The sequence below is a fragment of the Parasteatoda tepidariorum genome, chromosome 7 (assembly GCF_043381705.1).
Source record: "Parasteatoda tepidariorum isolate YZ-2023 chromosome 7, CAS_Ptep_4.0, whole genome shotgun sequence".
Classification (NCBI taxonomy): Eukaryota; Metazoa; Arthropoda; class Arachnida; order Araneae; family Theridiidae; genus Parasteatoda; species Parasteatoda tepidariorum.
Genome location: NC_092210.1, coordinates 75447369 through 75460695, shown reverse-complemented (window position 1 = coordinate 75460695; position 13327 = coordinate 75447369). Strand labels below are relative to the sequence as shown.

The 13327-nt window shown below is 27.0% G+C and overlaps 1 protein-coding gene across 5 annotated transcripts in view; it reads right to left on the bottom strand.

Annotated features, from left to right (window-relative positions):
* The window catches only part of LOC107452215 (Krueppel-like factor 7), a 147917-nt gene that overhangs the window by 33147 nt on the left and 101443 nt on the right, over window positions 1–13327 (bottom strand). The window contains exon 1 of one of the 5 annotated variants that reach the window (XM_016068549.3): window positions 12081–12286. The exons of 2 other annotated variants lie outside the window; for them this stretch is intronic. Coding sequence is in view for 2 of the 3 variants with exons in the window: in XM_016068544.4 (XP_015924030.1) it covers window positions 5026–5055 (30 nt within the window). In the remaining variant the exon portion in view is untranslated. Of the gene's footprint in view, window positions 1–5025; window positions 5465–12080; window positions 12287–13327 lie in introns of those variants that run through there. 2 more of the 5 variants (XM_016068544.4, XM_016068552.3) reach the window with 2 other exon arrangements.

Here is a 13327-nt window from a genome sequence, read left to right as displayed (position 1 = left end):
ATCCGTATAGGTTGCAAACCTAAGTACAAGTAACTTTTAATATCGCACCCTAGACAAGATACAAAGCTTCCTCCATATTACAATATGAATGGTGGTGCAGATGCAAAGATAAAAACCACCTGGTACCTTGTCAGCTGACTGGGGCAGCAGTAAAGAGACTACATATCTATTAAACCATTCCCCACAAAAGGCGCACCCCTACAGCTCAAGAAATATTTTTTCTTTAAAAAAAAAAAAAAAGACTTTAAATGTTGAAGATAGAAAAAAAATTGAGATGGGGAATAAGGAGTTTTTAAATAAGTCCTGGATTTTTCTTTTTTTTTTTTCAGCATAATCACTTTTTTCCAAAACAAATTACTGCTTGATGAGAATTTGGAAGAAGAAAAAAAAGAATATAACCAGGGGTCTGTTCAGACATTTTGTGAAAGATCCTGTTTTAGTAAAATTGTGAAAAAAATTACTCGTAATTTGTGACTATAAAATAAACATTAAGTCCACATTCTTTCAACCAAGGTCCTGCTTTTATGAATTTGTGCATATAGGGTCCGGATATTGCAAAAAAACTTTTTCAAGGAGTTTTTAAATTGTAAATAGGTACAAGATTATGTTCAGCACTGTAAAATTACAATAAAAAAATTTAAATTTTCAAAAATAAACAGCAATAGCTGCTTCTAAATTAGAGATGCAATATACAAATATTTGGTAGTTAGCCTATACTGCTGAACGCAGAATATTCATTTCGGGTGAATCGTCTGCCGAAGACAAAACTTAATTCGTTTACATCCATCTTTCTTGTTTTACACCCAGGGAAGGGTTTATTCGATTAACAAAACAATAATAAAGATAAACAAATTTGTGAAGGGTCCGATTAAAAGATAAATTATTTTGTGAAGGGTTCGTTTTTAAGTTAAAATATTTTGAGAAGGGTCCGTTTATATGAAAAGATATTTTGTGAAGGGTCCGTTAACGGACCCACATTTCTTCTAAACAGACCCCTGATAACAATTAGCTACATTCGATTTTAGGCATAACAACAAATCGAGGATATTACTGGATGTGAATGTCCAGTGAATTAATTTTCAGATCCATCCCATAACCTACTGTTTAAAATTTTTATAAAATTTAGTGTAAGGGAATTTACTCGCCAAATTCAATGGTACTAAGTTTCAAAGTGGCAGGAGCAAATTATAAGAAAAACTAATCGTATCTTTAGACAGACTTAGTGACAAATAAAGTTTCTGGATCAAGACCTGTGTTATATAGCAGTTTCTCAAATTGCATAATTTCGATTGCTGTTTAAAAAAGGAGAACTGATTTATGCAAAAGAAGAATATGAAGCATTAAAAGTAAGCAAAATTTTTATTATAGTTTTTCGTTAAAGTTACATTAATTAGAAACTTCTTAAATTTTATGGTAAACTATTTTCTGCCAACACCTTTAGAACAAAATTATAAATTTTAGAGGAAATTTATTCTTATAACTAAGTTATAGCATCAAAGTTATTGATAAGAAAAGCTTAACCTTTTCCTATCACAATATCTTCACACATAACGGTATTTCATTAAACTGCTACAATTTTAATTTTTAGTTGCCTTGTCTGAAATTTGGAAAACTCAACCCATTAATGCCTAAGCCACATTTTTACATTTTTTTTAAAAAAAAATTGCAATCATTATTACGAAATTGATTATAATTTAATTAAACAAATTTTTCTAAACTTTGGAATGTAATTCAAAAGAATGAAAAGAAAAACTGCCTATATCTAAAAATCATGTAAGATTTCAGCAACAATAAAAAGGTATTTCTATAATTGTAATTTTCAAAATATTTGTTAGCAAAATTAATAAAGAATTTTTTAATCAATGTCAGGAACAAAAAAAAATTGCATCAAAAAACAACTCTTATCAAAAAATTATTCACAAATAAAGAGATAAAACAGATGTGAAATGAAAAATCAACTTAATTATCTACATATATACTTATAATAATACCTATTATTTTTACCTTCAACTTATTCATACTTTTTNTGCACAGTCTTAAAAAAAAAAAACAACTTTCATTGGTTAAACTTTTTTTGTATTTAAGTTTTGTACATTTTTTATTTCTGAATCCGCCTATATAATGTTAGGTGCTAGAACGTACTAGAGAATGTATTAGACTAGACCTTGAATTTAAAATATTTCTTTATTTTATTTCTTGAGTAAGAAGATTTCTCAAAATATATGAAGCCAATTGAAAATATATGAGACCAATTTTCATTAGAAGTAAATTATTGAAATTTGTTAATCTACAAACTTAATTTTTTCATATACATTAAACATTATCATTTAAAAATTAAAGATATGTGTTAAAAAAAAGACACTAATGGTCTAACTGATTTAATCCTTTAATTCAATTTCCTTTTCAAGACTTAAATTATGAAAGAACTTTCACTTTTCATATTTTTTTAGAAAGGACATTAGCAAAGAAGGGCTTTAGTTTTTCAAAAAAAAAATATCTGATAATTTGGACAAAAAAAATAAATTATGTTATGGCAATGTTTACAAGAAAAAACAACTTATGTTTTATCAAAATAATCTAAAAAATAAAAGCTTAAAACTAGATATTTGGCAGTCATCTAGTAAATAAAAAATCAAATTATAATTTTATTTTTCATTGTTTAGGCTATTTTATCTTAATTTTAGCTTAATTAAATCAATAATGAATTAATTTTAGCTTTCAGTTCCTAGGTAACTTTATTTTTATTCTAGCTAAAATAAATCGTAGAGTGTGTTTTAACATGGATTAACAAATTATATCTTAAGAAACTGAACAGAAAATAAGTAATAGAGTTTATGATTTATTCAGAAAAACACAAAAAATCCAATTTCTTATAAGATTTATTTTTATTTTTAAAGATACTTCAAGAACTTTCAAGTTTATAATAACCTTAAATGTTATAAATAAGTAATATAAAAAATGCATCATAACAAAATGCATTTCAAACTATATTATTGCATTAAAATTGTAATACATGCAATATATTCCAATTTATTAACAATGCATTAGAAATGCATCATAATAATTAATTTCATCAACAGTTTCTTTTACTTAAAAAATTTCATATTCAATAACTACATTAAATTTTCATTTTGTTCTTAATCTTTAACTTTCATGTTTAGGTAAAAATTTGAAAATAGCTTGAGAACAATAATCAAAAATTTATATAAAATAAAAATACATTTTGACCTCATTTATAAAACTTTTTTTTTTTATCTTTATTGGTTACTGCAGGTTTTGGCCAAATGAATTGGGGACAGGTCAAAGATCAATTTCAAAAATCTGAAACTTGTTGCTATTAATATTACTTTGCCTAAAGGTAGAAGCTGCATTGATTTTCATGCTTTATAATTAGTACTTCCATCAAAGAAGGGAAAGTGTTCAATACAATTTAGTAGCTTAATAAAAATAGTTGATTAAACAAAAATTAATTTATTGAAGTTTTTCGTTGGGTTGAATAGTAGTTAATATTTTCTGGCTTAATATAGATAGTACAAAATTTAATGATCTATGATTTGAGCTTTCAAAACATCAATTTAAATTTTATGATTTGTTTCGATTCAATAGGTACTGGAAATTATTAAATTGAGGGTCAAATATATTTTCAAAACATTTTAAGAAATCTTTTTTTTAACGCTTTATGGAGTACACAAACAGGAAAAAAACAAGAAGAAGAAAAAAGTCTTCAAGTGACTCCATACAAAACTGTCTTACTCAACTGTAAATTCAAATTAACTGTGCATTCAAGGAAAATATCTTTAAAAATGAAATAAAAGTATGTGGTTTGTCTCACCATCGGTACGTTATTAACAGAGACATTTTAAAACATCGTTAGTAGACAGTACTAAATGCTTTACAATTCAAAAGAAATCATTTCAAAATTAATTTTGAGTCCTTTTACAGCATACTTTATAATTTTAAAAAACTTGCATAAACAACAAGCAATTAACTGCCCCTTGCACCCTAAACCCCATCACTTTTCCATGGGTGAAAACCTAAGGGACTATTTGAAATACTCCTCATAAATACACACATTCTAAAATAGATCATAAATACAAGATATGTATAAAATTTATAAATATGTAATAAAACTTAAAATAATTTTAATCACTTTTTTTTAAACAACTGCAGCACTATTTATTAACGCTAATAGAGGCATATATCTTTACATAAAAATATCAAACATATTAGTTAAAAAGAAGAAAAAACACCTCTCCTTTCCCTTTTAAACAAATTCCTATTTACGCCATTGATAAAATAATCTCGTCGCAGATATTGTTTACTAACGAATTTTAAGTTCAATTTATGGCAATGTGTATTTTACTGTTAGCAGATTAAAAGTAACAGTTTACTAACTTATTAAGATTTCATTAAAATTAACGGAAGACATGTTTAAACTTTCATAAAAGGTACAATTTAAATAAAGGTTTGAAATTTTTTAGAGAAAAAGAGATAAGCAAGAGAAATATCTGCAAGAGAAATATCTAGATATAAATAACACAATATTACTGAATTTTTACATGGCATGGTAAATAGGAGGGGAACATAATAGGGGTAAGTTATAAATTCGTTCTATAAACTTCATCGAATCACTCAATTTCAATATTACTATTAGTTAGGAATAACAAACAGGAGGGGTACATGGTAGGGGTAAGTTATAAATTCGTTCTATAAACTTTATCGAGTCACTCAATTTCAAGATTACTATCAATTAGGAATAACAATGGCACATTTCTATTGTCGTTCAGACTTATTTGTCACCCCGAATTTTTTTATCTAATTTATTTATTATTTTACAATTTAATGAGAATATTAACTCACTCAGTAACTAAAAATTGTTAGAAAAATAATTTGAAAGTTAGTATCGTCCAAGGAGTATAATTAATAAGCATAAAGCCATTGAAAACACCGCTTTTTCATGAAATTCAATCTCTGTATGCTGACTAAATCAGCAAAAACAATCGTATGACATGAAAATAGACTTACCAAGGACAGAGAACCGTATGGGGAGTACATGTTGCATTCAAATTCAGGAGGAGTCCAAAAGAGAGAGATTCTCTTTTCGCCAGTAAAAGAAACAAACAAAAACCAGAGATTGAAAGGCGACAACAACAAAAAAAAATGAATATCACAGAGGAACTCGTTGATTTCACAACTATACAGTTACATCACAGTATCTTCAGCAAAAAGGCACAATATCGGTGAATCAGTTATTAAAAAAAAAAGAACATTTAAGTCATTTTCTGTTATTCCTTGTTTATGTCGGGGCCCGAGCATCTGCCGGGAATGAACTCAGCCTAAGAACTGGATGCGAAGGTGTCTTGCACAGTCCTTCCCCAACTTTGGAAAACTACAAAGAGAAACCGCCCACTCTAGTAGCACAAGAGAGAAACTGAGCTGGTGCCCTCTGGCGTCGTAGGCGGTACCAGTGGATCGTCTGCTTCTTTCTTCCGCGGTGGCTATTTTATTTTTTATTTATTTTTCTTTATACAAATGGGGTCGTTCATGCATTGCGTTTGAGATAAAAAAGAAAATGCAACGGCGACAGGAACACGCAACCAAATGATCACGCGTCATTAGCTGTCAATATTTTCTGACAAAAGTGAGCGCAGCATTTGATGTTAGTATATGTTTTGCTTCATTAAATTTTTTTGTGAAACAATCCAGTTTGGCTGTAAGTTCCGGTATAAGAAATGTAGTGATGCTCGGCCTTTAAGCAAAAGAATAAATACTTCAAGTTTTGTAAATTGATTTAAACTTTTTAATCCTTGTGTAAAATGCGAAATTTTAGATGCCTTAAAATTATTGCATTATATCATGGACGAACTTTTCATTTACAAATCAAAAACAACTTACACATTTTACACAGAGCAGGCACACAAATTCTTACTACATCAGTGTTTTCTTGTGTTTAAAAAAGCAAATAAATAAATAAATGGAAATGCACAATTTCAGATCAAATTATTACTTTTTATTTTATCCATGCTTTTTGGTAAACACGAACGCCTATGTTCTTGATATGAATTTAAAGAATTTAAATAATTGAGTTACCAGTCTTGTAATCTTTAGTACCCGACAGTTGCTTAGGCACTTCATAGGTTAACCCTTTTGTTGTCCTATGCCCCATCAAACGCGACATTGTCAGGAGGAGGGGGGAAGCAAAATATATTTTAAAAAAACTTTTTTTCTCGTAAACGTTAGATACTTTATATAAAATAATTAACATGGTTTCTTCAGATGTAGAAATTTAAAAAAAAAAAGAAAAAAAGAGAGTCTCATGAATGGAACAATTTCCGATACATCAAGTAGATATTAGTGTCAGATGTAATTTTTTAAATAAATTAAAAGAAAAAAAATTAAAATGAAGTGATATAAATTTTATAAAACATTATTTACGTCTATCTTGTTGTATCTTCCAAATTAAAGGTGTGTCTTTTATAAATCCAATTTTGAAGTGCAGTTCGAAATAGATATCATAATTTTATGCATACATATTTGAATGTGCATGAGTATTCGAAGAAATTAATACTAATTTTAGGGGAAAAGGTTTATTTAAAATAGAAATACAATAAAATGAATGATCTAATTTTTTAACGTATAACTAGTTTTACATTAATCACACAGCAGCTTGTTATGTATTATTCACTGTCCATGCATTCCTAATAATTAAACCAATCTTCACTGATTAAAAGCCAACATAAATAAGATGAGTTAGCTTAATGATTTATAAAAATTTATTTAAAAAGTTAAATTCAAGTGATTATGTTGATACATTAATGACTTTTTTTTAAATAAAAAAAATTATAATTCATTTATTACATATATCAAACAAAAATTGTTTCGAGTTAGATGTACTTTAAAATTAGGAGATTGTAGTTTGTTTCCTCACAAAATCTGTTTTTAGAGCTTCATAAATGGTCTGTCCACGGCACGTAGTTTTTTGGATCCCGTTCCAAATTTCTTTAACTTTTGAGAAGTTTATCACATGTAGTTGTTAATCGTTTAACTGCTGTTAATCTAACTGTTGAATTTTTTTATTGATACAATTCATTATTTTCATATGACGTCATTATTCTTAACTTAATAATTTTTAAAATCTTGAAAAATAATAAAATTTCATGATTTTTACAAACTAAAAAATATACCTACTAAATATGGTTAGATTGTTCTACTTTAAATGCAAAAATCAAGTACTCAATTTCTAAATGTATGTTTTATATGAATTTTTTATTTTGTGGAAAAAGTGACAAAAATTATTGTCGATGCTACGCTTGAATTATGCATTAAAATAAAATTTTTGTTTCCAAAACATTAGAATTCTACCCAAAATCGTTTATTTATAACAAAAAGAGAAGAAAATAATATATCTATTCTTCTTATTAAACTTTTCAGTTTGTTTTCAAGCGCCATTGTCCGAACAGTTTGGAACAGGCTCCAAAAGCTCCGTGCCGTCTCGATATTAACATATTAAAACTAAAATCCTGCTGTTTTTTTGCCAGTTTCCTGGACGGTCGGATCGAGGCGTCCAGTTCATTTTTAAACTAATCTCTTTCCACTTTTAAACTTATTTTTAAACATTTCAGATTTTTAATTAATCAATAAATATAAATAAAATAAATTCACTTACTAAAAAAAGTAAGTCTGATAAAATTGTATAGTGTTAAATCGTATTTTATTAAAGTATTGTCAGATTTTCCGGAAATGTGTACTACATTTCGATTCAGATTTATAATTTACATAATGGATAAAAATTGTGTAAATGAAAAGTTCAGAAACACTAGAAGATTAAATTCATCTTTTAAACATTTCAGTTTTAAAGTTAATCAATAAATATAAATAAAATAAATTCACTTAATAAAAATAATAAATCTGCTAAAATTATTTATTGTTAAATCGTATTTTATTGAAGTATTGTCAGATTTTCCGGAATGCGAACTACATTTCGTATCAGATTTATAATTTATGTAATGAATAAAAATTGTGTAAATAAAAAGTTCAGAAACACTAGAAGATTAAATTTGTTGAAACAGTTGAAGGAAGAAAAGATCTTTTTTCGGGTTGCGTCACCATCATAAGGTCTAAACTTAGATGCTCGCATTTATTCAGTTGTAAAAGCTATCATTATAGACAGATAAGTGAGTAATAAATTAGATTTCATTACAAATAGTCTGGTTCTTCCTTTAATCCCTTAGTCTGTTTTGATAAAAACGAAGTTTTCTTTTTTCATTTTATTTCTAAAATGAGAGAATGGAATTAAGTACCTTGTTTTCTCAGAATTCTATGAGAAGTTATGGGATCATGTAATATTTTGTTCTGTAATGTATAGACAAATAATGCACTCTAAACGACTGTTCAAATTTGCGTAAAAAATATTAGTTCTTATTGTAAATTATAAAAAATAAAAAGAGGAATAGATAACCGCTGTCTATATGTTATAATTAAATTTTGCAGGAAAATAACCAATTCAAATGTAATAAAAATGGAGAACTATTTCAAAATTGTGCTTATTCAAATCTTTCATTTTATCGTTATTAGAATCGTTTGCTAAAACAATTGTGTTCTTAATTTAAAATATTGTTTTTTTAATGAAGAAAAATGACACTTTTTGGTGGGCTTTCTCATTTTACCTTGTATTTTTAGAAGTTGAGGAAGATTCGAAGCCAAATTTTATTTTAACAAGAATATTTCTGATTTAAAACTAGAAGACAAAATTATCTTACTCCTCCACATTAACGAAAAAAATTCAAACGATATTTAACATTTATCTCGTATGGAATTAAATTATTTATAACCAACTAATCTTTTAAACACCAACGAAATTTTAAATTATTTTGCCTCAAATTATTATTTTGCAAAAAATAGAATTTCTTTTCTAATAGAAATTATCTTTCTCAAGAAACTGAATTGTTGTTTAATATCTCTAAAAGAAAAGTCATAAAACTTTAGAAAAGAATAATATTAAGAAATAAAACCCAATTACAATATCCATAAGATGGTTCGTAAGTTTCGTACTCGTATTATGATATATAAGTATTTTTTAATGGTTTTTCAAATTGTTTTGACAACAGACTTTCTTTAATATAAATCAAATGTATTTAATGGTTTTAAATTAAAATAGTGTTGAATAACTTTAAATCGAGAATCAGACTTGTGTCAGCAAGATAAACAATTATTATCATTATAGTCGAGATACAAAATTATTACGTACATATTGCATTTTTTAAATAATCATGAATATTATTCAAATTAAAAAGCTACATTGCATAATCACTATTTAGTTTAAATAAATCTCTAGCAAAATCGTTAACACTAAACGGTAAATCAGCATAAAATAACGTAAAAGCTACGTATATTAAACACAAATAAACAAATTCGATAGTCAGACTATAGTTTTGACAATATAAACGAGATTGAAATTAAAAGACAGCATTGCTTAACCCTATTTAATTTCTATAAATTTTCAGCAAAATCGTTAACATTAAATTGAATTTAGTTCTTTTTTTATTTATAATATGTTGCCCTAACTTCTGAAATGTAATAAATAATTTACAAGCGATAATTGAACAAAAAAAAATGCATTCATCCAATAAAATGCCTGGGAGTTATGCCTAAAAATAAGTTCAATTTGCAGATATCTTAAGTAAAAATAGCAATAACGATAATAATAATTTAAAAAATAATCGTTTATTTAAATAATTCAAAATTATTATTTCAAAAACACTAGTTTGTTTAATTCACAAATTAGCACATCTTAATCAAATCTTCCTTTGAAAACTATGATAATTTCACACTCACTGACTGTAGTAATAGAACTAGAGGAAAACAAGTTATTCATGAAGGTTGGTGTAAGCAAATTTTATGCATACAGAAATTACAAATAATAAAACATAAAAATACTATAGCAACCAAAAGAAATTTATGAACATTTTGTGTAGAATCTTAAATTAAAAGTCGCATTTGTAAGTGCCCCATAAAAATAATTTTAAGTTTTATGTCTAAAACAGTAATTCATAATTTTGCATTGAATAAAAAATGATTTTCTGTATGAAAAATTTGATCAACTAAAAGAAATTTTATGTAAACTTAAAAAATTTTATGAATACTGGGAATTTTATAAGGAATTAACAAAAATTGTTGTATTATTTTAGTCTTGTCTAATTGTTGTATTAATAATTACAATATCCATAAAACGATTGTATGGATAATCGGATTCTTGTATGAGTAATTTTTAATGTTTAATAAAAATGATATGGTTAATTAACCAATTGATGTTTTATTTTAAGTCGTGAGAATTTATTTAAATATATTTTATAATTTTCGACCTCTTAGCTGACTGGAAATTGGAATAAAGTAATGAGTTTTGGTTTTTTAATCATCTAAAAATACTTATTTGTATGACACCTCTCAAAAAATATTGTTATTTTCAGTGAGCAATTTCGCACATCTCTTCAATAAATTAAGAGATGATAAAATACAAACTATTTTCACAAATTAAATAACTTACATTTAATGAATTAACAAAAATATCCAATTGTCTGAACTCGCCATTAGCAATAAACAGATTTAAATACACATAAGTTATTACTACGATATTATTTATTACTTTATAACAGTAATAAAAAGATAAGATGTCTCATAGAAAAAATAATCCATCAAAAATAAGCATTCTGGTTTGTCATAAAATTTCAAACCAGAACGCTTCATCGATTTATTTTTGAACAAAATTATTATTTACGAATGCAATTTATTATTTAATTAAAATTTTATGATATTTATTGTAATTTAGAATAAATAAACAAGACATTCAGAGATTGTCATGCTATTGTTGTTTCTAATATCAGATGGTGTAGTTTTATAAGAATCAAAATAAAATGAGAAAAACTATAACAGATTACATTATAATAATGTAACAATGAAATAAAGGTCTATGGCTGCATTTCAATATACATAAAAATTTTAATCAAAAGCAGCATAACTACGGGGCTAGTTCCACTGACCAAATTAACTAATTAAATTTGCATAATGCATTAAGAATCGTGATAATTTAAATTTAACGCCATAATCTATGAATATGAATTTTACAAAATCAAAAAATTAGTGTAAATAGACATAACAGCTGCAATAAACTATTATTAATAATAAATTTATTTTGAAGATGATACCAAGAATTAAAAATATTTTTTTGCACTAGTACTACTGGAAAGTGTATTGTACCATAATACTAAAGATTAGGAATACTATCTCTTATTATCTATAAATATGAATCAATTTGTTTTTAAAATTTTGCATAATTTACAAACTACTACCGATGACTAAAAGCCATGTACTTTCTGTCATAAAATACTTTTTTTAATTCAAAATAACGCATCATATCTAGGTTTTGCGAGAAATTACTTATGCATGGATGGTATGTTTGTTGCTTGGCGAACAAAGAGATAAAAAACAAAGAGATTTAAAAAAGATTTCATAGCATTTCTTGTTAAAAAAAAATCATGCTCCAAAATAAAATAAAAAAGACAGCAATTTTACAGAAATTCATAAAATGATTCATATGATGAATTAAATCATAGCAATTTCTATTTGAAGCCAAAGTACTATAAACCAATGTTTTATTAAGATTCTATGTTAGAAATATTTTCAAAATTATTTTCCCTTCTTGCTTCCACTATTTATTTTCAACATTTACAATTTAATTTTGTGCAAGAAGTTAATTAAGTAAACACTTAAAGTTTGAACCTAAAAATCTATGAGTAGATTCAATACAATTTTTATTCCTTTTCTCACTTAAAGGTTTTTCTCCCTCTAAATAAATAAAATAATAGCACAAAAATGCGCAACGACAAATTAAGTCGCTTTTTAGACTGTACAATTTTGTACAGTAATAATTCCTGATTTGTGCATTACTTGAAAAGTACTTTTAACCCATTTCGTATTGAAAATATGAATGCAAAATTTTGCCATACAAAGTAAACAGCCTCAATCAGCCTATGGCCAGACTTAGGCAAACACTTAAGCTATTATGTAAGTAAGACACTACTTACAATTTCAGTTCGATAGATCAGGTAAAAATTTCATCGTAATTTCTGAGCACACAACATTAGGAGGAAATCAGAACTGCAAAAAATAACTTCGATCGCTTAGATGGGTAGAAATCAAATAGACGACTGAAACAAGAACAAAAAGATGAGATCGTGAATTCGGAAAAGAACGAGTTCATAACTGGTGGCGAGCTCAGGTAGAATCACGCGAAGGTGAAAAAACACGCAAGAAGATTTCTAGAAACACAAAAGGTAAGCTATTTATTTGGCGCACAATGATTAGATTTGATATAAATTATTTAGTGACAAACAACAATCACTTCATCGATAACTGCTAAAAAGGGGGAGGGCAAACTAAATTCATCATATTTTAAATTTATGACTTTACAGTTAGGCTAGTTGTTTTCCATTCCAGTTTTAAAGTAGAAAATTAGAAACTCTGATAATAAGAATTTAAAAAATCGTTTGCCAGATGAAATTTAAAGAATCGTTTGCTCAAATAATAATGAAATACTTTTTAGAACAAAACTTCGTTTTTACATACATATAATAATCGTTTGCTCAAATAATAATGAAATACTTTTTAGAACAAAACTTCGTTTTTACATACATATAATTACAAAATTCAGAGAGAGATAATTGTTAATTTATACAGCCAGAGTCTTTCTTTGTAATTATGAAAAAAATATCATTAAGTCCTTTTTCTATTCCTTTGACTCCTTAAGATGAAATTTTCTAAAGATAGTCATATGTAACGAGTGCTATATGCATAAGTGGTATATGATAGTGTTGACACAGCAAAAAATCAACTCAAAATCAAATCAACTCATACAGTTGTCTTTGTGTGCGTTTTAGTCTTTGTGTGCGCGGCATAACACCAGTTACATTAAATGAGTAATTATAATAATTGTGGAAAAAGTCGTGGTATTTTAGAGAATAGAACGCATGCCTCCCAATGAGGTGAACTGGGTTTGAATCCCAGCTATGGCTGGTCGATACGAATTCCTCAGTCGGCTAGCACCGACCACAGTGCTGACGAAAAATATGCTCAGTGGTTGACGGATCATGGGTTCGAGTCCCTTTGCCGTCAGGCTAGCCGTGGGAGGTTTTCGTGGTTTTCCTCTCAATGCGGGTTAGTTGCTTCAAAAAGTCCTCCACGAAGGCGAACTTCTCCCAACACTTGACCCAGGAGTTCCCTTGTCTTCTGAATTGGGTTCAAAATTATAAGGCAACGAATTAACAAAAATTGT